This window comes from Haliotis asinina, chromosome 9 (assembly GCF_037392515.1).
Source record: "Haliotis asinina isolate JCU_RB_2024 chromosome 9, JCU_Hal_asi_v2, whole genome shotgun sequence".
Classification (NCBI taxonomy): Eukaryota; Metazoa; Mollusca; class Gastropoda; order Lepetellida; family Haliotidae; genus Haliotis; species Haliotis asinina.
This window is the reverse complement of record NC_090288.1, coordinates 17,716,148-17,741,372: the sequence shown is the minus strand read 5'-3', so window position 1 is coordinate 17,741,372 and position 25,225 is coordinate 17,716,148. Positions and strand designations below refer to the sequence as shown.

General features: G+C 40.1%; 2 protein-coding genes across 3 annotated transcripts in view; one reads left to right on the top strand and one right to left on the bottom strand.

Moving 5' to 3' along the window:
• Positions 1-25,225, bottom strand: part of LOC137296579 (regulator of nonsense transcripts 2-like) — a 269,128-nt gene that overhangs the window by 62,356 nt on the left and 181,547 nt on the right. The window lies entirely within an intron of this gene.
• LOC137296581 (protein MCM10 homolog) overlaps positions 1-25,225 on the top strand; it is a 57,912-nt gene that overhangs the window by 441 nt on the left and 32,246 nt on the right. Inside the window, exons 1-18 of one of the 2 annotated variants that reach the window (XM_067828395.1) lie at positions 85-184; positions 1,737-1,810; positions 2,592-2,807; positions 4,406-4,510; positions 9,204-9,263; positions 11,062-11,202; positions 11,638-11,856; positions 13,244-13,369; positions 13,793-13,913; positions 14,376-14,538; positions 16,907-17,065; positions 17,690-17,817; positions 18,735-18,815; positions 18,956-19,051; positions 19,528-19,695; positions 19,788-19,867; positions 21,986-22,245; positions 24,769-24,892. In XM_067828395.1, the coding sequence (XP_067684496.1) occupies positions 1,804-1,810; positions 2,592-2,807; positions 4,406-4,510; positions 9,204-9,263; positions 11,062-11,202; positions 11,638-11,856; positions 13,244-13,369; positions 13,793-13,913; positions 14,376-14,538; positions 16,907-17,065; positions 17,690-17,817; positions 18,735-18,815; positions 18,956-19,051; positions 19,528-19,695; positions 19,788-19,867; positions 21,986-22,245; positions 24,769-24,892 (2,254 nt within the window). In that variant the 5' untranslated portion in view covers positions 85-184; positions 1,737-1,803. Of the gene's footprint in view, positions 1-84; positions 185-1,736; positions 1,811-2,591; positions 2,808-4,405; positions 4,511-9,203; positions 9,264-11,061; positions 11,203-11,637; positions 11,857-13,243; positions 13,370-13,792; positions 13,914-14,375; positions 14,539-16,906; positions 17,066-17,689; positions 17,818-18,734; positions 18,816-18,955; positions 19,052-19,527; positions 19,696-19,787; positions 19,868-21,985; positions 22,246-24,768; positions 24,893-25,225 lie in introns of those variants that run through there. The other variant, XM_067828394.1, reaches the window with a different exon arrangement.

The window sequence follows — 25,225 nt, the reverse complement described above, 5'->3', positions numbered from 1 at the left end:
CGGCGAAACTGCAGTCGCTTGTCACATCCGTGTATTTTTGTATGTGTTTTCGACGGTGAGCCATACTTTTCCCTCCGCACTGCGAGAGAGTGTTTTGATCACGTGGCTTCCTGTTTCATACATAACCTGTCACTAGCAGACGACTGATCTTGTTGAATTTTACTCGCTATTTTTTGTTATACAGGCAATTGATTTTGCATCTGAGGTGGTATTAACGATCGAGGCTAAATAATATTGTTGTTTATTTGCTCTTTACATAACTTAATTTCTTGATTTCAATTGTCAATGAAACGTCTCACGACAGGAACCGGACATCTGCCTACCGGTGAAACTGTTTGTGCACTCCGATCGTGCACGTACTTCTTCGAAATAGCGCTAGCAATGCAATCGTCGAAATCACCAGAACGTCGAATTTAGCTTGCTTTGGGATATATATTGCAACGTCATACGTTTCCAATCGTCATATGTTTTCGATCGGCCATTATGATTCCCATTTATAGCGTGATAATGCGGGAAAATCCATGAGAAGCATCCTGCATGTCAACAACGCAATCCCCGCTATTGGTGGGAAATAAATATACTATGAATCTAAGTTTATGCGTCAACAACAGTAAAAAAAACGAAAGATTTATTTTAACTAGGGAATCATTCATTCATCTACCTCATAATCAAATGCATAAAAAATCATAAATCTTTACTGCAAAGATGCCATTCATGTTTCGCCTGCATGGTTTACGTACTACCTTACAAGTTCACGTTACTAGTCATATGACCATGCTGCTGGATGTATTTTCATGGCTCGCAAAATGGCAAAATTGATTACATAAAATCGAAATTGAAGTGCAAAAATCATTTCCAAGTAGATACTAGTGCCGTTTAAATCATTTTGCCTCATGAAGGCTATAAACGCAAAAAGGCCAGATACCGGTAGTGTAATTATTAGGCTCTACATAATGACGAAATGGGGTAGCTGGACAGGGAATCTCATGTCTTTCTATCTCATGTGGTACACACCATGATAAATGGCATGGGAAATCTATTTACACAGGTGTTTTGTTGCCAGCTACAGTTAAAACTGTTTTAGAGCAAATTAGAAAGGGAAATTCTTTATTATCTCTTCAATCTGAAATGTTTGACTGTATAGTGAGAGTTTCTGATACAAGGAGCATGTGGCACTATCACAAAATTGCTAAAAATATTCAGCTAACAAAATGATCGATTGCTTAACGATAGAAAATGCGTGATATGCATGGGAATATAATAGTTTATGAAAAAAACTTCATCTTGTCTGAAGGTAGGCTGAATGATATTAAAATGTTGTATTTATTTTTCGTTCACGAAATGTTTTATCGTTATCTGATTGAAAACCCATTACGTCTTGATATATATCGATCTCAATATTGTTTCTGAAATAAGACGGTTAGCACTAGCAGAAATATGTGTGTTTATATTCTGGGTAAGAGTTCCCCCCAGTTCCCCAATCCCAAGTAATATTTGTAAATTTATAAGTACTAGCATTATTCACAAAACCAAACACAACAATTACCAGAGGACTGAAAAAAAGAAAACAACTATAAAAGCCACAAAATTAAGTATACTGTATAGGGTTAATCCACTTAGTGTGACCTATGTTAATCTGTGGAAGAAAGAATATGGGGGAACGGAAGGAACTCTTTCCATATTCTGATTAATATGCTTATGTGAAACTTTCAGTTTGCAATGTTTTTTTTTTTTAGCAAAAGAAAGCCACTGTTTTCTTTGCAAGACTTGCGCCACAAAACAGAAGGACCAAGATCAGGAATTATGGCAGGTAAGTCATTCCACATTGAAGACCTCTAGTCCTTGGTTCACTTTCTGTTCACTTTATCTGATAGCTGATAACCAAACATTGTTGCTAGGAGGTTCATTGAGACCAGCTCAGTGGTTAGATATTCTACCCCAAGTGTGCAACAATCAAAGTGAGAATTCCTAACTGGAACTGAAAATTTCCAGTATTTTAGATGTTACAAAAATGAGAACATTGAAATATTCAAATATGAGCAATATCAAGATTTTGTCCGTGTTTGTTCACCAGAGTCACGGTTTCGAAACAAAGTTTAATGCCTGGTTGACACTCAGAAACAGTGTCTGAACTTTCAGACTGGATTATGAACATTTTCCATAAATTACTGAATAATTGCAAGTCATCACAGTTTCCATTTAAGTTTGGCATCAAAGCTGCATTTTACTTCACTAATGAAAGTAATCATGGTAAAGTATGACCAAGATAACGTCTTTGCAGGGGTGGCAATAACCCATTGCCTGACGTCCCAGTCTAGTGATTTTTTCTGTTGGGCAAACTAATTTGTATATCATGCTGTACCGGTGTCCAGTTGACTTTCCATTGTTAATTATGTTGTTTATTTAAATAATCAACAAGAGAATCGGCTGGTATAGTTGGTATAGTGGAAAAATTATGAGGGCAAGTGATTTTACAAGTGCCACTGTACCGGTACATTAGCAATTCAAGAATTATTTCCATCCCTGCTTTGAATACCCTGGACAGGTTGTGAGTCCTGTAACTGAGCTTTGCTCATTATATCTTTTCCTAGATGATTGTGATTTGGATGAGCTGGTGGCATTTCTTGATGAGGATTCCAATGAGGCTTTTGGCAGTGGTGAAGAGCCAGGAGAAGGTATGACAAGGGGAAGCAACAAGACTGTTATGACAGAAGAGATGGATGCTGATGCCAAGACTCGGGCTGCAACTCTTGAAGAAGATTCATGTGAAGTAGTACTCCCTAGCGCTGCTCCTGCTTCTGATATGAGTAAGTGGTCGTTATGGAGATGTTGTAGCTGATTCTTAAATGTCATGTAGTATGACATCAAAATGAAAACATTTGGAAAACAGTAGAAATTTCCCAGTGGTCATACTGAAGTGTAGATATTAGTCACTAATAGTAGAATCCCTCCAAGACAGGAGTATTTTTGTCAGCATCTGCTTGATCATTTTCTACATGGTCTAGGTCAAACAAATCTGTTTAGGATTACTCTTTCTTATTAAAGTACAAATTCTGTTCTTATGTTGGGTTGAGACCCATTCAGGATTCGAACCCACATCCCCAGAGTCAGGCACCTAATTGCCAGCACACAAAGTCAGTCGCCTAACCCGCTCAGCCAATCAGTGTTTTCCCTGACGCAGAAAACCTGCATATTTGACACACAAATGGTCTCATATATGCAGTGAATCTAAAAGCTTGAGTCGTTGTTGCCGCAATGCTGCTGGACCCTAAGTTAAGATAATCTTGTAAGTTTCTGTTGTTTTAAAACTACTTAGTTTATTGTTTGCCAGTTAACTGGTTACTACTCATTCAATACCTGACCTGCTTTACCTTGTATTTTATCATTATTAAACACTCACAGTTAATGAAAGTTTCATACTGAAATAACTCCCCAAAACATGTCTGTGACTCCCTCTCATGACACCAGGGAGTCATGATGACTCAATTCTGCTTCCACTCTCACCATAATCCTGTAATCATGGTAATACTGTTGCCCAGTCTAAGTAAACTTATCCTCCTTACTTTTCGTTACACACTGAGTCTAACAAAACCTTATGAGAGGTCGCTCCAGGTAAACTTTGAGACTGACCAATCAGAACACAGCTTACCAAATCGTGAAAGTGCACATTCGCACATCCCTTATGAACTTTTTATCTCGCAAAGGTTCATACCCAAATGATTCCGAATGCTATTAAGCGCATGATCGATTCCGGCTGATGCACTCGGCGTACGTGCAGCTATGACAACGGTGAGTAAACAGTTGCTGAAAACAGTGTTTTTGACAATATTCAAGGATGTTACCTTGCGGAAATATTAGCTAATGGTAATCATGTCAACAGAAACCCCAAAGCGTATATACTGCAGGTCAAATAACTGTGTTATATGCTGATTTTTGTTTGTGGAGAGATCTATGTCGGTGACCTGAATTTTTATTGAAAGTCCCTCCAATCTATTTAATCGTCTCGCATTTGATTGGACTGTCATTGGTTGCTCAAAGGTTACCTGACGCAACCTTCTACTAGGTTTTGTTAGACTCAGAGGTGGAGAGTACTTAGACTGTATTGTTGACGATCAACCATCAAAATCTATATCATGTAATATCATAGACCATAGGTCATAAAGATAACGCTGTATTATTGGAGACCACAGGTCACTGAGATGCAGTTGTAATGTAACTTGCATCAGATTTTGGGGGTGAAAGATTACTGAAACAGGCCATCAAGAGAAAACTGTAAAATAATTGCCAACAGGTGTTGAGGATACAGCTGGAATATTACTGACCACAGGTCACAGAGATGTAGCTGTTTTAATGACCCTCTGTATATTGTTTATAGATGCTTGGTTGCCATTGTCTGTTTACTCAGATCAGGTGGAAAAAGATGATTGTGATCCTGAGTCTATTGCTGCATTTCTTGGAGAATCTGATGACAGTGATGAGGAATTTACTCTGGACTCAAAAGACATTGCCAGTATGTGGTATATTAGCAATGCCTATGTTAATATGCTGTACCAGTTAGAAGACACCTGTCTCTTGCTTCTTCAGTAACAATGTTAGGGATATGCATGATACCATTAAAAGGCCTATTTTTTCTGTATCCTGACTCATGCTTATTATGCTTGTCTCCTTCTATTTGAACATACTAGAACACTTGAAGTATCCTTCATTGAAGAGGACGTAAAATCAACACTCACCCTTTAGTATCCTCCCTTTAGCCCGTGCATGGGGTCACAAATCGGTCACATGACTGGCCATGCTTGTCACACTCTCCTTCATCGGCCTAGACAACGAATGTGAGGGCACCTGTGTCCCGATACGACTCAGCATGCTTTTACTTTTTGACCATATATCATTCAAATATCAGCTGTATCCAGTTTTTGGTCTGTATCTGGTTATTGCAGAGTTCAATAGTTGTGTTTTTGTTGTTCTAAGGTGTGCAAAGGATCATATTAGAAGGCATAGCCAAGTTATGTCAGGTAAAAACACTGATAAAAGCACTAGTAATCGTGTGTTAACTGCTGCTGATATTCATCATTTTGGTGGATCGTCTAGTGGCTCCTGGAGGCAGTCCTCTGCTACAGTGACGGACTCCGTCTCCACCCATTAGAGATTGTCACCTACCGAGATGTCGTCATCCCTAGCCCATCGTCTTTGAAGACTTTGTCAAGCTCCCATCATGGTTCATCACAGAAGTCATTCTCTTCAGAGATCGTCCATCCAGACGAAGCAGACATTTTTTATGAGCCCCTGATCCTCCTCATGCAGGTACCAGACTTGTTGCCACAGGATTTCTCCGTACAGACATGGAACAGGTCACTTCCAAGACCCATACAGACGCCGCAGACATTGTTTGTCATCACCATTGGACCTTGAGGATGGTCATGACCATGTGCGCAGGGATTATCATCGAGACTACTCATCACAAGACCAACCCGCGTGAAGAATTTCACGCTCTTTGACGGAAATATATTGTAACAAAAATTCATGTCTATTCTTGGCTTCAAGTGCCGAGATAATCAATTTTTCAGCCATGACAGTGATTCCAGCCAAGATACCAGCCTTTTGCTGTATCTAATTAAGATGACCTACCTTTTGTGTAGTCAGCTTCCAAGCTACAGTATCAGGTACGGCACAAGTAACATCAGTCATGTTTACAGTCATCATCTTGAATTCCCTGACGTCATGTTTGCAAGTCATGTGACCTTATGTCACCTATAAATAGAGCTGTCAAGGTTAAAGTCGGGGCGGCAAATTTGACTTCTCAAGCACACTTCTCTTACACAGGGGATTATTGGAATCGTCTGCAGCTGAGACATACGCTTTTCAATGCAAGTTATAAGTGGGATTTAGCCTTATTCATTCTTGTATCACATTTTGACAGCTGTTGGAGGTGTGGCCTCCTTGTCATTCATTCTGGATCACGTGACTGCTGGAATACGTTGTTTACATTGTCTGGATCCAGTTCCAGTTGCTGCAAGTTCATTCACTTTCCAGTTTCAAAGTTTATTGTACAGTTTAATTCATTTAACAGCCATGAGTCTCAGTCAAGACTGCCATACAGCAATACAAGACTTCTACAACCACGAAGATACGGGTTGACAAGCAAGATATCCAGTCCTGATGACAGTCCAGGTGACAGTTTCGAGATCGTGTATTTTCAGTTTAGTGCTCATTAAATAAAATCATTATTGGAACTTTATCTACTTGTTGTGTGATCCTTCTGCATACCGCCAGTTTCTTCATTCTTTGTATGTTAGGTCCTTGTGATATATTTTCACTGAACTTCGTCTCCGAACTCTGGTATTTATTTTGTCACATTTTGTGACTGGTGGCAGCATCCATTATATTTGTGTAGTTTGTCTACTAGTACTTTGACTAGTCCTTGGCCGTTCTGTTACAGTATCAAGATCGTTCACCTGCAGCCGTCACCCATTAATGCCATCACCCATGATCTCTCGGAGAGGAAGACCCGAATGAAGGTCCACATTTCGTTAGTCGTCTGAACTGTTAGAAGTCTGGAGGAAGCCAGGAACGCAGGTTCCATGAATGCAGCAAGTTTTACATATGCAGGTTCCATGAAGGCACGTCACATATTTGTACGTTCCACAAATTTCCAAGTCATTGAGGAACATACCTTGAAATTGCAGCTTCAGGAATGTGTAGACAGCATGTTAGCGTCCTCGAAATGCTTCCATTATACCATGTCAGGTTTTGACCCACATCGTAGAACTTCCTCCCAGACATGTTCATGAAGCATGTTACAACATGGATGTTTGCTTTGTCGGATCAATGTGTGGCTGACAGAAGAGGTGCACATATGAAACTAACAATGTCAGATAACGTCCAAGGAAACATCAAAGTTTGATCCTCAACACACAGGCTGTTGCAAATGCCATGTTCGTCTATGGCAGACAGATTACATAAAGTTATTCTGCATGAAGAAGATGGTGTCAGCTTCGTAAGATTGCAGCTACATACAGATCCTTTTCATTTACATTGTTCCTGTATGGTGTGTACAGAGATCAAGAGGACAGTCACTAGCCTGAGATGAGACTAACAGTCTTCGATGTATAGTCGTTGTGGTGAAGATACCAACTCTACGAAACCTTTTTGTGCGTTACAGTTTGGTTCTCCATGAGGATTTTATGTTGCTTCAATGAGACTGGTTTTTACAGTCACCCAGTAACAGTGTTAAGGAAGTGTTGAAACCTCATGACATAATATATGATGGCAACTGCATTATTTTCAATAAAGAATAAAAATTGGAAGAACAGACACAACTGCTAAGGAAGCAGTCTTAATACATGAGTACTATGCGATGACGTTTTTTTGCGTGCTTCCACTGAGCCACCGATACACATGCTGCTTGTGTAAGTTGAGGACAGACTGCCATCAATAACAATGCATCATGGATCATGGGTGATTTCAAGTCGAAGATTGATGCATCATCACTGCATATTGCCAAGATTCCGTTAACAACATCCCGTTAACAACATCTTCATTACAGATAAAGTGTGCACATTGTTGATTCTACCTCAGTCATATGATTACATGAGTAATCAGTTGATGGGAGCACTTCGGCGGCAAAGAGTATTCTGCAAACAGAATGACATCATAGTACCGGAAGATTGATAAGCTAAGATTCAAGGCATGATACCACAAGCAATGCTTTCTCCGTTGATGCTTCAGTGTTGGCAGTGTTTACTTGGTCTACAGACGTCAGCCCAAGACATGACTTGCAGGGGAGGTTACAGTTACGCCCATTTCAGAGACTTGTCATTGATCACCTGAACAACACTGACCCATTTGTTCTACCAGATCCTCTCGAGCCATATCTGCTTTGGCGGACTCACAGAGACAATGTCTTGAGTCTTGGGGGAAAACCTACTAACAGAGCCTGATTGCAATGTTCATCTATATGTAGATGCATCTCTCTAAGTTCACCTCGACAAGAAGTAGTTTCGGTGAAGTGGTTGAGACAAGATCAGACATCAATCTCCAGGAAATGACAGCAGTGATCAACTAGGTCACCAAGTTTGTTACAGCTCACAGTTTCATCAGTTACAATTTCACCTGTACAGCACCATTGACAAGATGAACATCTTCATGAAGGCATGCCACATTGCAGGACCAAAGAATGTCATAGCAGGCTGAATCTGATAATTTATCCAAACACCAAGGAAGCTCTCGAGAGTCTGTCATTGTTCCAGGTACATGTATGGACCATATTAAAGCCTGTTTGAAGAAACGAATATATTCCGAAATGAACATGCTCGAGAAAACAGCACATCGTGACGGTGTACACCTTGGACTCATATGGGATGTAATTGCCAAGAATCAGTTGCATGGACAGTCTGACAGACATTTTCACATCCCGGCACTGTCTACTGTAGTCTGTCCAAGTGACATGCAAGATTATCCTCGTGTTCCGTCAGAGCATTGAAAATCTATCTGCCCCAGACAAAGACAAGGAGAGAGAAATTCAAGCACCTGTTATTCCCCTATCAACTGAGATACCTATAGAAAATTCAAGAAGTACTATATCAGTCTCCCCTCTCATGACATTCTGGATTCACTGTAAATCCGGGTGTTGGGCTGTTTGATTTTGAGAGAGTGACAAGCATGGCCGGTCATGTGACCAATTTGTGTGACAATGCATGGACTAAAGGAAGGCTACTTGTGGGTGAGTGTTGATTTTATGCCCTCTTCAATGAAGGGAACATCAAGGGATTCAAATGTTCCACTATGTTTGGATAGAAGGAGACAAATGTAATAGCATTAGTCAGGATAGGTACAAAATATCAATTTTAATAAGAAAATTACATTTTATTGAGATGTTGTCTTGGAGGCATTGTTAAACTTGTGTTTAGCATGATCAGACTAATTAATTAGTAACTGACTTGTGTAAACCTATATCCCTTACAGTTCATGCATGATGTGAAATTTCATTGTGAGGGAGTGTGGTTATACAATGCAAAGTTCAAACCCTAGTCTAAAGCATTATGAGGACCAGTTTTATCACTAGATATTCCCACTACCCTAACTGATGATAAAATCCATACATAGGCCATACCGATTCTCTCCCAACAAAACAGACATATATGTTTATGTTTTACATATATCGCTCATAGGTAATGACTTTTTTTTTGCCACTGTTGTTTTAGAACCAGTGAAGCATCCTGATGTCATTGCCTCGGCTGATCCTAACACAGCAGCCCTGCAGGGTAGGTATAGTAACAGCCTAGTTGAGGCACACCACCTAGTCACAATGTCACAACTTCATAATGATAATGGCTATTTATATGGTGCATGTCTCCACACATGTGCATGTTCTAGGCACTATTACATTCCCAATATTAGCCTAGATGCATCTGCCTGTGTTTTCCCACTATTAGCCCTTGTACACTCTAGACACTATTACATTCCCAATATTAGGCTAGATGCATCTGCCTGTGTTTTCCCACTATTAACCCTTGTACTCTCTAGACACTATTACATTCCCAACAATAGCCTAGATGTATCTGCCTGTGTTTTCCCACTATTAGCCCTTGTATACTCTAGACACTATTACATTCCCAATATTAGCCTAGATGTATCTGCCTGTGTTTTCCCACTATTAGCCCTTGTACACTCTAGACACTATTACATTCCCAATATTAGGCTAGATGCATCTGCCTGTGTTTTCCCACTATTAGCCCTTGTACACTCTAGACACTATTACATTCCCAATATTAGGCTAGATGTATCTGCCTGTGTTTTCCCACTATTAGCCTTTGTACACTCTAGACACTATTACATTCCCAATATTAGGCTAGATGCATCTGCCTGTGTTTTCCCACTATTAACCCTTGTACGCTCTAGACACTATTACATTCCCAATATTAGGCTAGATGCATCTGCCTGTGTTTTCCCACTATTAGCCCTTGTACACTCTAGACACTATTACATTCCCAATATTAGGCTAGATGCATCTGCCTGTGTTTTCCCACTATTAGCCCTTGTACACTCTAGACACTATTACATTCCCAATATTAGGCTAGATGCATCTGCCTGTGTTTTCCCACTATTAACCCTTGTACACTCTAGGCACTATTACAATCCCAACATTAGCCTAGATGTATCTGCCTGTGTTTTCCCACTATTAGCCCTTGTACGCTCTAGGCCCTATTACATTCCCAACATTAGCCTAGATGCATCTGCCTGTGTTTTCCCACTATTAGCCCTTGTACGCTCTAGGCCCTATTACATTCCCAACATTAGCCTAGATGCATCTGCCTGTGTTTTCCCACTATTAGCCCTTGTATTTATCTCTTGGGGGTAATAGTCAAACAATAATCACAATGTTTATTGCATGTTACACTGTATGTCCTAAAGGTAAAAGTATAACCAGTTAGTCTGTAAACCACCAGATATTACCATCCAGCTATGACTGTCCAATATACACTTCTGCTTGTTACTACCGCAGTGCCATTCTGAATTTGCCTGTCTTTTCCGTGGTGCTTTGCCTGCTGCTACCATTGAGGTGTTACTGCTGTGTCACGTTGACTGTCACTTCCGTGGTGCTTTGCCTGCTGCTACCATTGAGGTGTTACTGCTGTGTCACGTTGACTGTCACTTCCGTGGTGCTTTGCCTGCTGCTACCATTGAGCTGTTACTGCTGTGTCACATTGACTGTCACTTCCATGATGCTTTGCCTGCTGCTACCATTGAGCTGTTACTGCTGTGTCACGTTGACTGTCACTTCCATGATGCTTTGCCTGCTGCTACCATTGAGCTGTTACTGCTGTGTCACGTTGACTGTCACTTCCATGATGCTTTGCCTGCTGCTACCATTGAGCTGTTACTGCTGTGTCACGTTGACTGTCACTTCCGTGGTGCTTTGCCTGTTGGTATCAAGCATTTATTTCTGTGCCACTTTGCCTGATATTTCGTTGGTGCTTCTTTTTGCCACTGTGCTGCTTGGCCTAAATATTCTTATTAATAAACAAACACAATACACATTATTCTGTTTTGGTATTGTAGCGGAGCTTGCAGCTATGCAGAAACGTATGATGGAACTCCAACAGCAGCTGCTGTCTCAATCCTCAGCACAGACACCATCGACACCGAAGACATCATCGATAACTCACAAACCACCTACACCACAGACTCGGCTCACAGATGGTGTGTTCCACTTCTACAGATGTACTCATACTCTTCTAATTAGACTCCAGCTTTTGTAGGTACAAAAAACAGCCGTGTGTTACACTGGTGCTCTTTTGGCGATACTGGAATATGATGCTTCAATGCTTTTGTTCCAATAATCCAGATAATTTCAGATCACCTGTTGATGTGGTCAGTTAGTGTTAAGCATCAGAGAAAAAAATGGTATGCTTTGAAATAATTTCTTTTCTTTAGGTTTCTTCACCACATTTTACACAACATTCCTGACACTATCACTACCATTACCTTTGTGTGATTGTATAACAGATTTGTAAGTACTTAAGTAGGACACGGACTGAATACATTTACTTTGACAAAGGGCTTATTCCACAAAAGTATGATACGACAACGGTAATGTATGCAGTTCAGTGCAGTGATATACACTCTTTGCTTCAGAATCAGAAGATGTGAACCCATTCTTCCCTGCCAACACCTCCCAGAAAGAGAGGAATAGTTCAAAGACTCTTGGTCGCTCTTCTGGCCAGCGGCAGGGGGTGAATAACAAACTGACCTCCAAACAGTCTACCAAACCCTCCTGTATAGTACAGGCTGACAGACAGGCCATGAAGAAAGATTTGTTTGGTGAAAGTGACAGTGATGGAGAGGATATGGACGGTGAATATATTTTTTTTATTGACATGTCACATCACATTCATAGTAAGGTATGTTTTGTTGGCTGGTTGGTAATGCCACATTCCACAATATTCCAGCTATATGGTAGCAGTCTGTAAGTAATGGTGCTGGGAATTGGTTGAAATCTCACAACTGATGGTTGCTTCATTTCCATTGAGCAATCATAGAACAAAATTGGTTAGCATCATTTTTCAAATAAATTTATTAAGGCAGTTATTGCAGGTACATATAGCATGATGAAACTTGCAAAGTGATGACTAATATATTTCATGAACATAGACTTCCTGGAGTTGTCAAGAAGTATCCAGTGAAGAATGTTTTCTTAGAATTAAACATGTTTATTGGCCCTGACTTCTTTGTCAAGTTGTCAGGACCAAAACAGTAGTTCCAAATTCCTTTGTGTTCGATTATGAGAAAATGTGATTGATCACTTGGTTGCTTGGTCAGTGAGACGTATCTTTGATTATTTCAGTTAATCGGAACACCACTGGTAAATAATCTAGTTTGGACCAGACAATCCAGTGATCAACAACATGACCATTGACCTATGCAATTTTTTTAAATGAGTTAATGATATGGTGTCAAATGAGCGAAAGAAGGTCTGATACTAAATCTTTCACGAGTTTAATCAAAATATTATTTCATGGAAACGAGTTAAGTATGCTGTTTATTACTCTCCATCATAATTTGATAGAAACTGCTGTGAAATTGGCTACAGTGTGATGAGTCTCTGTTCTCCACAAGTCAAGCAAGGTCTAGTACCACTGCTACAGGGTCATTAGCATTGTGACGTCATAACCATGAAGTGTAATGACGTCATGCGTCTAGCAGTATGACTCTAGTGTAATTTCCCATACAAATATTACACTGCAGTATCTTCTAGGGGCGAGTAATAAAGACCAATTCTAACCAAGATTGCCACTCTAGATGTAAGGCAAAGCCCACCATTCAATATTAATGAGTCAAGATGATACATAGAGTCATTGTTTGAAAAATGCATTGATTAGAGCGTTATCTTCACAGGATTGGCTTATAGTGTTGGTGTAACTGTGAGGTAGATTTCAAAACCAAATCTTCATGGATGATGTGTTCATTGATTGTTCTAAGATGGGTTAGGTTGCCTGTTGGAAGAGGCGAGTATCCAGCTTGCTAACTTGATTACTGACACATGCCATTCTATGCCGATTGTGTAGGTCGATGCTCATGCTGGTGGTCAGTGGATTGTCTGGTCCAGACTTGATTATTTATAGGCCTTCATCATATGCCTAAAATGTTATGCTGCATGCAGTGTTTAACAACAAACAAAACAAATAGACAGCCAAATATTTTCAAGATGGCAATTATTTTATGTCCCCTTATGTGTTGGCAGGTGAGAAGACTGGTCTCAGTGCTCAGGGCAAGGAAATCAAGTCTCTTCTGAACGCAGGTCCAAAACAAAGACAGGCACATAATCCCAGCTTCACACTTGAAGCGCAGAATAAACCAGCTCTTAACTGTAAGTACAGGACACAGATTAGTTTCAATAAACATTTTCTATAATATTGCTAGAATGAATGCTTTTCAAGTCACTTCTTCCTCATAACTACTCATAACTAGTGTATCCATATGCGTTCATCACAGAAAATAATGCCAAGTCAATGTTCAACATTTGTATCAGGCCATAATCTGGGTTTTAAATTGTATTATACCTAAAACAGTCAGAGAGAGTGATATATGTACACAATGAGCACATTAGAATTCACCCTTCAATCTGGCCAGTGACTTGGGAGATTTACTGGCCTGACTGGGTCTTCACTAGCCACGGGCTAGCAGGCCAGTGACTATTAGGCACACTTTTTTATATGTGTTTTCTTGAGTCTCAGATTACTTTGCTGAATGTTTTGTCATGTCTTATCATGTCTTTCTTGACTCTTACTAGGGAAGGCCAAAAATGTTGTAACTAAGGACAGCCTCAATCGGATATCACCACCTGTATCCAAGCCCAATAACAAGCCAGAAGAGAAGTTCATTGTTGACCCATTTACTGGCATCAGAATAGTGTGAGTATTGACGTTTGGGGTAGCATTTGTATTCATGCTGCAGTATCTGTGGTATTTGTGTGCAATGGGTTCCCCTCTTACTAAGCCCACACTCTGTGCTGCACTTGGAGTTCTGTTCACATGTACGTTACTCATCCTTTGATAGAGATTGTTAAAAGAACTAATGTGTTTGGAGGAATTATTGTTTACCGAAGAAACAAATCTGGTATATTCCACACACAAAAACACACACCCTCTCTCTCTCTCTCTCTCTCTCCACCCCCCAACACCTCACACCCCTGGGCCCCTTTTTTCAAAGCTCTCATAAGCCATAGGATATCGCAACTTTTCTTGTAGCATTCATACCTCCTATACTGTATCATAGAAAGTGTGACTGCTGTGAGAAAAGTTACGAGATCATTGTAAAACAGGGCCAGTGATTTCATTCATGTATTGAAAACTGTTGCTTGTGTCTCCTTCCAGACGACCTCTCGTGTCATCAGGAGAAATGGAGCTGAAGATGAAAAATCGCAAAGTGATAAAACTTTCTCGCCTCCACCTGAAAGTGAACACTTCTGACCTTCAAGGTGATTGGGTCACAATTGGAGTAGTTGTGCAGAAAACTGAACCAAAGACATCTTCAAGTGTAAGAATATATGAACTTTTCAAAACATCGAGTAAGATGTAGAGTCAGAGTGGCTGATGGTCACGTTTAATGCTTCTTATCATTGATTAGTGAATATAGAAGCAGGGTTCACGACAACTTCAACAGTGTTTGAATTAATCCTTGTTGATAATATACTTCCCATCAAAAGTATAAGCCTCTCTAGTGTAATATAGCCACTTACTTCAGGCAACTTTTATAAACTAGTTTTTGCACACTGTTTAAAGGTACTGTTTACGCATGAACAATATATTGTAAAACAATAATGTTGAAAAGATTATTGGCATGAGTTTAATAAAGGATAAAAATAAGTGAAAATTGGCGAATTGTTTTAAGTGAGTCTAAACTTTTGATAGGAAGACTGTAATAATTATTTTTACTTGGAGTTTGGAAACTTTTTGAATTCTATTAATGGTCGTTACACATGCTGGGATTAATACTGAAGAGAAGATTCACTGCAAACAGTGCTGTAAAAGATTTTGTCAAATTTCACAACTGTTCCAATGTTTTTATCCCGCCAGCATGTAAATGCAGGGGATATAGTCAACGCCTCGTCTGTCTGTCTGTTCGTCCCTTTCTACAAAACTTGGTAGATATATCAATTAGAACCTGAAGTGGTGCCTTTAGCTATTTACAGGTTTTTGTGATTTATTATATTTTCTCCGTTTCCATGGAAATGTTTCGGACAGTCTCCAGAGTGAGAGGAGTGTTTCGTTTCTGGAGCAGAACTCAAAAACCGTTCTATATTTTTCAGCAAAACTTGGTAGATACATCAGTCAGTCTCAAAAGTAAGAGGTGTGTTTCTTTTCCGGAGCACATCTCAAAAACTTTGTAATATCTGTCAGCAAAAGTTTGTAATATGTGTGGCAGATCCCAAAGTGGTGCCTTTTGCTCTTTGCATTTTTTGTGATTTATTATTTTCTCCATTTCCATGGAAATGTTTCAGACTTTGTCTTAAAATGGAGGGATGGGTTTCATTTCTGGAGCAGAACTCAAAATCCATTCTTTATTTTTCTGCAAAACTTGTTGGATATACCAATGAGAAGCTAGAATGGTGCCTTTTGCTATTTACAGATTTTTGAGAGATTGGCTTCGTTTCTGGAGCACAACTCGAAAACTATTCAATATCCTACAGCAAAACTTGGCAGATATTTGAGGCAGACCACAAAGTGGTGCCGTTTGCTATTTACAATGTTTTAGCATTTTTATTTTTCCGGGTTTCCATGGAAACAATTCTCACTTAGTCTCAAAATGGAGGGATAGGCTTCGTTCCAAGGGAAAAAAACATTTCATATCTTCCAACAGATCATGGCAGACATACCGGTATGAGACAGATCTTGAAGTGGTGCCTTTTGCTGTTGACAGATATATGGCATTTATATTTTTCATGACTTCCATGGAAACGATTCAAACTTAATGTAAGAAAACATCAAGTAGCTTCAGATGATTTGTCCTTTCAAATATGTGGGGCCTAAAGAAGATCACTGTGACACAACTCAAACTGATCAATTTGCTGTGAAGATGTGTTGAATAGGGTCATTGGGTAATGATTGGTTTTCTGTGCATTTTCATTTCCTTTTGCAAGTGGGTGCACATAAGGAATATGTCACTCCATTAGGCAAAACTCCATGCTAAAGCCCACTGACTATTGTAGGGTAAACAAAACTCCATGTGGAAGCCCACTGACTATTGTAGGGTAAACAAAACTCCATGCTAAAGCCCACTGACTATTGTAGGGTAAACAAAACTCCATGTGGAAGCACACTGACTATTGCAGGGTAAACAAAACTCCATGCTAAAGCCCACTGACTATTGTAGGGTAAACAAAACTCCATGCTAAAGCCCTCTGACTATTGCAGGGTAAACAAAACTCCATGCTAAAGCCCACTGACTATTGTAGGGTAAACAAAACTCCATGTGGAAGCACACTGACTGTTGCAGGGTAAACAAAACTCCATGTGGAAGCCCACTGACTATTGTAGGGTAAACAAAACTCCATGCTAAAGCCCACTGACTATTGTAGGGTAAAAAAACTCCATGCTAAAGCCCACTGACTATTGTAGGGTAAACAAAACTCCATGTGGAAGCCCACTGACTGTTGTCGGGTAAACAAAACTCCATGTGGAAGCCCACTGACTATTGTAGGGTAAACAAAACTCCATGTGGAAGCCCAATGACTATTGTAGGGTAAACAAAACACCATGTGGAAGCACACTGACTATTGCAGGGTAAACAAAACTCCATGTGGAAGCACACTGACTATTGTAGGGTAAACAAAACTCCATGTGGAAGCACACTGACTATTGCAGGGTAAACAAAACTCCATGTGGAAGCCCACTGACTGTTGCAGGGCAAGACATATTGTATATGGAAGCTGTCTGACATGGACAACTGTGAGCAGATGGTGAGTTTTTTCCTGTTTGGCCAGACCTACAAGGAACACTGGAAGAGTGATGTGGGCTCAGTTATCGGGATACTCAACCCTAGCATCATGGATAATGCAGATAAGGTCAGTCCAGCCCCATCTTGTCACATCTACAAACCCTTGGTACTTACAAACACTTGGTATCTACTAACTCTTATTGTTTCCATTTAGTGGCCATATGCCAGGTTTCAAAATGGTTTCATTAAACAATTTACAGATACAATTTATTTGTGTTTATGTGTTAGTGCTATTGCTCAATGCCTCCCATCTGCCTTTTGTCGGTTCCCTACAAGTTAATCACTGTTTCCAGGGTGGTGGTTAAATCTATCACCACTAACTAACTGTTAAGTGTTTACTTCTATTCAGCGCTAATTAAATGTCACATGTTAGCTTCAATTTGTTCCATTGTGTAGAGTGTGTCTTTGTAGTGTGTCTTACATGTACATATATATGCATTCATTCACCTGATGAAATAGTAACTCTCTACCACTAAACTCTTGCTTCCTGAACTTATTGTACATCAACACCACCACTGAATCTGCAATCAGGATGACTCGTTTTTCCATCAATCCACATTAGCGATGACATTTCTGTTTGTAATGACATTTCTGTTAGTAATGACATTTCTGTTTGTAATGACATTTCTGTTAATGTATTTATGGAATGTTGTAGACAACAGATTATGTTCACAATGTCCTGTTATTCAAGGGTAACAAAGACGTTGCCTTCACCATCAACAACCCCAAGCAACTGTTACACATGGGTCGCTCAAAGGACCTCGGCTGGTGTTCAGGAAGAACGAAGAAAGGGAACCAATGTAACCATTTCATTAACAAGTAGGTTCTCTTGCCGTATTCAAAGTATTACATGCCCAGGTTAGTACTGATATGAAATGTACTGAGATGTTACATTTATTGATATTTGTGCTCACATGGGTTTGAACTGGTCCCCAGCTATCTCTGTGAATCAGTCTTGTCCCTGTGCCAATATTACTGGAATATTGCTAAAGGTTGAGGAAGACCAGGTTCAGTCCGTAAATGACTTCTGCAGACTGTGTTGTTAACAGGTACATAGATAGGTAATTCTGAACACAACCTTCTTAACTGAAAAACAAATCTCAGCTCTTCAATATCATTAACATAATAATAGGTCATTTGTTGTAGTGAAAAAAATAATACTTAGTTTAATGACTAGTTTCATGTTTGCTTAATTACTATTCAAAAACTCATTTGAAACATGAAACTCAATACACCCTGCTTTACTCAAAGCTCTGCTTACATCAAACAATTCACTCATATTTTCGTCAAATTCAAATTTTATAGCTGTACGTACTAACTTGGAACAACAAATATATTAAAGGATTTGGAACAACAGATATACTGAATCGGAAAAGGAATGTCAACCTACCTAACATTTTTGCCAGATATGTTACATCTTATTTTTTTTTTTCACTTTTTATATTTAAGCTAGGCATGGTTCAAAACCAATGTTCAAGAAAATATGGTTTCTGATTCTGTATTTGATTAAGAAAAACCCCCAAAACATGTCAAAATGCAGCAATGATGGGACAAAGCTTTTGTGCGTATTTCATGAAAATGACAAAAGGGTGTCATCCCTTTAAGAAGAGCCAAAGAAGATGCACAGAATTGCAGCAGTGCAGCTTCAATGATTCACCCACATCAGTTACCGATAGATCTAGGTTGGTGTGGATTTTGCTCACATTTACCATAGTTATACATGCTCTGATTTCCAGGAAATACGGCGACTTCTGCAACTACCATGTTCAGTCTGCATACAGGAAGACATCTGCTACTAGGAGTGAACTACAGGGCAGGTGAGTTTGGGCAGCCATGTTGGTCATATTATTAGTTCAAATGTATATGTAAATTAGAATTCAGTCAATTACATTGTATTAAGTGCTATTGCCTCCTGAATTAACCATGTCTGTCTGCAGTTTTGTGTTTGTAATTTCAGTGTTACTGGTTTGACTCCAAAATCATTTCAAGACAAGCTTCTCCCCAAGAAAGGCAGCCACTTCTTCTATGGTGGACAAACCTTTACATCATTGCCGTGAGTTACATAGAACAAATTCCTTATAGGAAGAGCACTCATCCTGTGCAAAGCTCTTGCGTGTATATTTATGTTTGTCCTTTTAGCCTTGTGTGGATACAGAGTGTAGTAAGTAATTATTGCTTTTAATATGGTGTTTGATTTATTTTGACATTTCTGAAAATATTCAGTTTGAACACCATACTTTGTCTCAGGCTGTGCAGAGGTGCATCTAAGTTGACCATGCCAGAAGTCTGTGATTGAGAGGCCATCTCCTGGTTTCTCCAGTGCTTTTCACCAAATCTGAGACCTTCATCTGTTTAGGATTGTTTCCCTATGAAGCTGAACACTTTGACATAAACTGAATACTTTTCACAGCAGTTTCACACATTTGACTCAGTAGGCTCTCATTTGAGAGAACATCCACATGACATGGTTCACCCAATGACTCATTTTCTGGTTGGCTAGTGGTTTAACACACACCATATATGTTGCAGAAATGTGAAGACAAGTGCCCCCAAGAAAGACAGTGTGACGCTAGGGAAGCTGCAAGTTGAGCAGAGGTTGACAAAGAGCAAGGTGACAACAATGTCCCTCCATGAACTCAAGACTTGTGATCCAGCCACAATGAAAAAGGCAGCAACATCAGAAAAAGAACAAGCCTTGTGAGTGTGTTGCAGCAGTTTATTTAGTACACGTTTTCTTTAATTTGCTGTTGATAATTGTGGTAATGAAACTTTACTTGTTCTCATTGCAGCATCGACATGATCTCTACTCCCACTGTTGGCTCCATGAATTTGGTGAAACACTTAGTGAAACAAGAAAAAGCTGAAAAGGGTAACTGAGAGCTTCCATACTTGGGTGCCATCTCAGTACTGAGATATGACTGTGATCATTGTGTGACGGTGACCATTGTATGTTGACAGTGTGACTGTAACCATTGTGTGATGATGGTGCGACTGTGACCATCAGTTGGTGATGATGTGACTGTGACCATGGTGTGACTGTGACCATGGTGTGGTGATGGTGTGACTGTAATCATGGTGTGGTGATGTTGTGACTGTGACCATGGTGTGGTGATGGTGTGACTGTAATCATGGTGTGGTGATGATGTGACAGTGACCATGGTGTGGTGATGGTGTGACTGTGACCATCATGTGGTGATGGTGTGACTGTGACCATCATGGGGTGATGGTGTGACTGTGACCATCGTGGGGTGATGTTGTGACTGTGACCATGGTGTGGTGATGTTGTGACTGTGACCATCGTGGGGTGATGTTGTGACTGTGACCATGGTGTGTTGATGTTGTGACTGTGACCATGGTGTGGTGATGTTGTGACTGTGACCATGGTGTGGTGATGGTGTGACTGTGACCATGGTGTGGTGATGTTGTGACTGTAATCATGGTGTGGTGATGGTGTGACTGTAATCATGGTGTGGTGATGATGTGACAGTGACCATGGTGTGGTGATGGTGTGACTGTGACCATGGTGTGGTGATGTTGTGACTGTGACCATGGTGTGGTGATGTTGTGACTGTGACCATCATGTGGTGATGTTGTGACTGTGACCATCATGGGGTGATGGTGTGACTGTGACCATCGTGGGGTGATGTTGTGACTGTGACCATGGTGTGGTGATGTTGTGACTGTGACCATTGTGTGGTGATGTTGTGACTGTGACCATGGTGTGTTGATGTTGTGACTGTGACCATGGTGTGGTGATGTTGTGACTGTGACCATCATGGGGTGATGGTGTGACTGTGACCATGGTGTGGTGATGTTGTGACTGTGACCATGGTGTGGTGATGTTGTGACTGTGACCATCATGGGGTGATGGTGTGACTGTGACCATGGTGTGGTGATGGTGTGACTGTGACCATGGTGTGGTGATGTTGTGACTGTGACCATCATGGGGTGATGGTGTGACTGTGACCATGGTGTGGTGATGTTGTGACTGTGACCATGGTGTGGTGATGTTGTGACTGTGACCATCGTGGGGTGATGTTGTGACTGTGACCATGGTGTGGTGATGGTGTGACTGTGACCATCATGGGGTGATGGTGTGACTGTGACCATGGTGTGGTGATGGTGTGACTGTGACCATGGTGTGGTGATGTTGTGACTGTGACCATGGTGTGGTGATGGTGTGACTGTGACCATGGTGTGGTGATGGTGTGACTGTGACCATGGTGTGGTGATGTTGTGACTGTGACCATGGTGTGGTGATGTTGTGACTGTGACCATGGTGTGGTGATGGTGTGACTGTGACCATGGTGTGGTGATGTTGTGACTGTGACCATGGTGTGGTGATGTTGTGACTGTGACCATGGTGTGGTGATGTTGTGACTGTGACCATCGTGGGGTGATGTTGTGACTGTGACCATGGTGTGGTGATGGTGTGACTGTGACCATCATGGGGTGATGGTGTGACTGTGACCATGGTGTGGTGATGGTGTGACTGTGACCATGGTGTGGTGATGTTGTGACTGTGACCATGGTGTGGTGATGTTGTGACTGTGACCATCATGGGGTGATGGTGTGACTGTGACCATGGTGTGGTGATGGTGTGACTGTGACTATCGTGTTGTGATGGTATGACTGACCGTCGTGTGGTGACGGTGTGACTGTGACCATGGTGTTATCACATAGTTTGTCATGTAAAAATATAGATCCAGAGCAGAATATGTTGTGCCAACACACTAAGTGAACCAACCTGATTGCATGTCATTGGGTCCCAGTAAAGTGGAGCAATGCTTGTATTGTCAGTCATTTGATTGTTAGCAATATTAAATCTGCCTTAGCAGTGTGTTGAGTGTGGCATTAACCATCAAATGGTCTACGACCATAGTTTGATGTTTGTGTAACTATGTGTCAACTGGATCTGTATTTTGTTGTCATTATCGGTGGGATACAGTGCCAAGACAAAAGTCTTACAAATGCCTTTTGTTTCCAGTGATTAAAGAAAAGTCTGTGGTAATATCAGTAACGCCCAAAGAGATGATCCAGCAGCACAAGAAGGACATGATGGAGAGGAGGAGAGCGAGGGAAGGACAGACAGCAGCCTCCTCCCCTCGTCCCATGGTCGACCCCCTCAAAGCCACACCCTCCATTGGGAAAGGCCTCATGAATGGGCAAGATGTTTTCCTGGATTTCTCGTCCAACAGGAAACCTTTTGCAGCATCAACAGCCAACAAGCAGGTGGAGATTGCAAAGGTTTGTGTAGCATAGTGACATGGAAACTTGTTAAGAGTGTTGAATCCTGACACAGGAGTCCTATTAATGCAGTTCCTTATACACTGACGTCCTCACTGTTGTTCCATGAGTCACAGCTTCTTTTCATTCCAAACTTCCCATCATCCCTAATAAATTCTTTGTCCTGCAGAATGATACACCTAACTGCAAGACACCAGGGAAGTAATTTACATTAATCAAGAACAGACTGTGGTTCTTGGCTGCCAGTAAGATAGGTACAGTCTTATTATGCTGATTGTCGGGAACAACAGAGTAGAAGAATGTCCGGGTGCCAAACCATGTGTTTCCACTGAAATGACTGCATAGACTTTATGAGTTTCAAATTGTAAATAAACTTGGATTTCATTTTCATATCTTCTCATAATGTAGCTATTAAATTTTGCAATAGTAATAAAGTAGAGCTATCGTTTTTGGAAATTTATCACTCTTCAATAAATAGTACAGTGAACATTAACATCAAACACTGTGTGATAAAATCAGGGCAAGTGGAAAATTAGTCAGGACAAGTCACTTTCTTGAAGTCACTTGCCCTGTGGCAAGTTGCTTTTAATAAAAATTTTGAACCTTTGTGTTTGCAAGAGATAGCAGTGAGGAAGCATGACTGTCAGACACTGACACAATAAAAATCATTTTTCTGAATTTTATCACAATAGAGGTGTGTACAAAATGATATCTGAGATTTGTACATATCCTAACCGTTAATGTGGCTACCACTGAAACCAATTAATTTTGTGAAGCCAAACAATGCCAAGTACTTTAGACAGTTTGGGAAATCATTTGAAGCCATGTTCTCAGTAAATATTGGCGACAAGTTATTGTTTTAAAACTGATGTTGTTTGTGACTGTCACTACTGTTATTGTTATTGCCATTATATCATGGGTTTTCTTACGGTAAGGACAGATTTTGTGACTGCAGTGACATTTTTCTAGTTTAATGATGTTGGTGTCTAAATTTTCAATTCAAAGATATCAGATGTTTTGGAATCTTTTATAACATAATGTTTTAGCATCAAATTAGTAAAATCAATAAGCGTATACCGGTAAGTATGAATTTTTGCAAGGGTCATTACGATAGTGACATTATATAGTGTCACAATGTCACTGCTGTAACATTAAGTCTTCACCTGTATTTTACGTGACAGGGAAATCTTTTGCGTTTTTCATCTTCTTCAAACATTCTAAAATAAGTGACTGAAAAATTTCATTAAACTATCCTTTAAAGAAAACATATATAACTGGCTATTGTGAAAATTGTCACTATTGTTGTTGTGTCTCTAACATAATAATAAATTATAATGTCCATCCCTCAACAATATCACTTTCCTTATTTAATTAACATTGATTTAACTGTTTGTGTCTGGATTGGTAGTGCAATTAGGTTAGGTAGTGGAGCTTAATGTAAACATAATGTAATTCATATTCTCATTTTGGATTTTTTGGTACATATAACTTTGGTAGAATAGGTCTTCAGCAACCCAAACTTTGCATGAAAGGTGACAATGCATGTCGTAAGAGGCGACTAACAGGATTGGGTGGTTAGTCTTGCTGACTTGGTTGACATTTGTCATTGGTTCCCAGTCGTGTAGATTGATGCTCATGCTGTTGATCACTAGTTTGTCTGGTCCTGACTCGATTTACAGACCACCTCCATATAGCTACAATATTGCTGTGTGTGGCATAAAACTAACCTCTCACTCACTCACTCACTCACTCACTCACTCACTCACTTGCAGATGTATGCTAACATATCAAAGTTAGGTGTTGAAACACAACACTGAGACCACCAGTAAGCAAGATGTCCACATGTACTTCCTGTATACGATAAAATGGCACAACTGATTAAAATCTGTATTAGACAGACACACTCATGTGTGTGTGTGTGAGAGAGAGGAATATAGATCTTATATATGCACTAAGATACTGTTATGGTCTTGCCTGTGTAACTGTTTAGGTTCATTACAATACCTACATGAATTATGTACACAATTTTAGCAACAGTATGTTGGTGATATCACAGATATTCTACTAAAGTAAAACACCATATTCTAACACAGTTATGGTAATTGTTTTCACAAAAGTGATAGATAATAATAACTTGCCCCAATAAGTGCAGTGCTGTGATAATCATGTAGAGTTGAGATGCAGCAGCGTCCAGAGAAGAGACATGCAGAGGTGTATCAGACTTCAGATCTGGCCACAAGCTGGAGAAAGAATAGAAATCACAATCATTGGTCCAGAAACAGCGTTCCAGTGATTGTGAACACTGTTTCTGGACAGGGAGGCTGACGACAAAGAGATGCCATGCTGACTTGCATAACTACTTTACCTTCAAATTAGTTGAGAGTGCTTGTGTCTGTTCAAGAGCTATTGCCATACTTATTCAGAATATCTACCCAAGTGTAAAATACCTTAATTTAAATACGCAATGTTTACATCCTGCTACATGGGTCACAGTTGAGCTGCAGCTCACCATCTATTTTTCAGCTTAAGGCAATACAGAAGATTAACTCCAAGGGTGGATTAGCAAAAGAAGACCCAAATTCAGTGACAAAAAAGTCTCCAAATGCGGAGAAAGTGAGAAAGAGAGTGCTGGAAAACTCATTATCAGGTTAGTGAAACAAATGAACATTGTTGGTAATAAACTGCTGTGGGTAATCCTGCCTCAAAGTGATGTCAGTACTCGCAGTTTCTCACGTTCTGGTCCTGTCATTGTGACACAGAATAGTGTTGGGTTGCTTTACTTTTTAGACAATCAGCTGCCTGCATACACACACAGTTCCAAAAATAAAGGAGATGCATACATGTTCAATAAATATGAAATGAGGCTCCTTCTACCAAATCATTTTGAAAGTAAGAATGATAGAACTTGCTAAAGCTCGTGACAAACCAAAATTATTTCGCTCGGGACATAAACTTGATATGAAAAGGGAAGCTCGTTTAA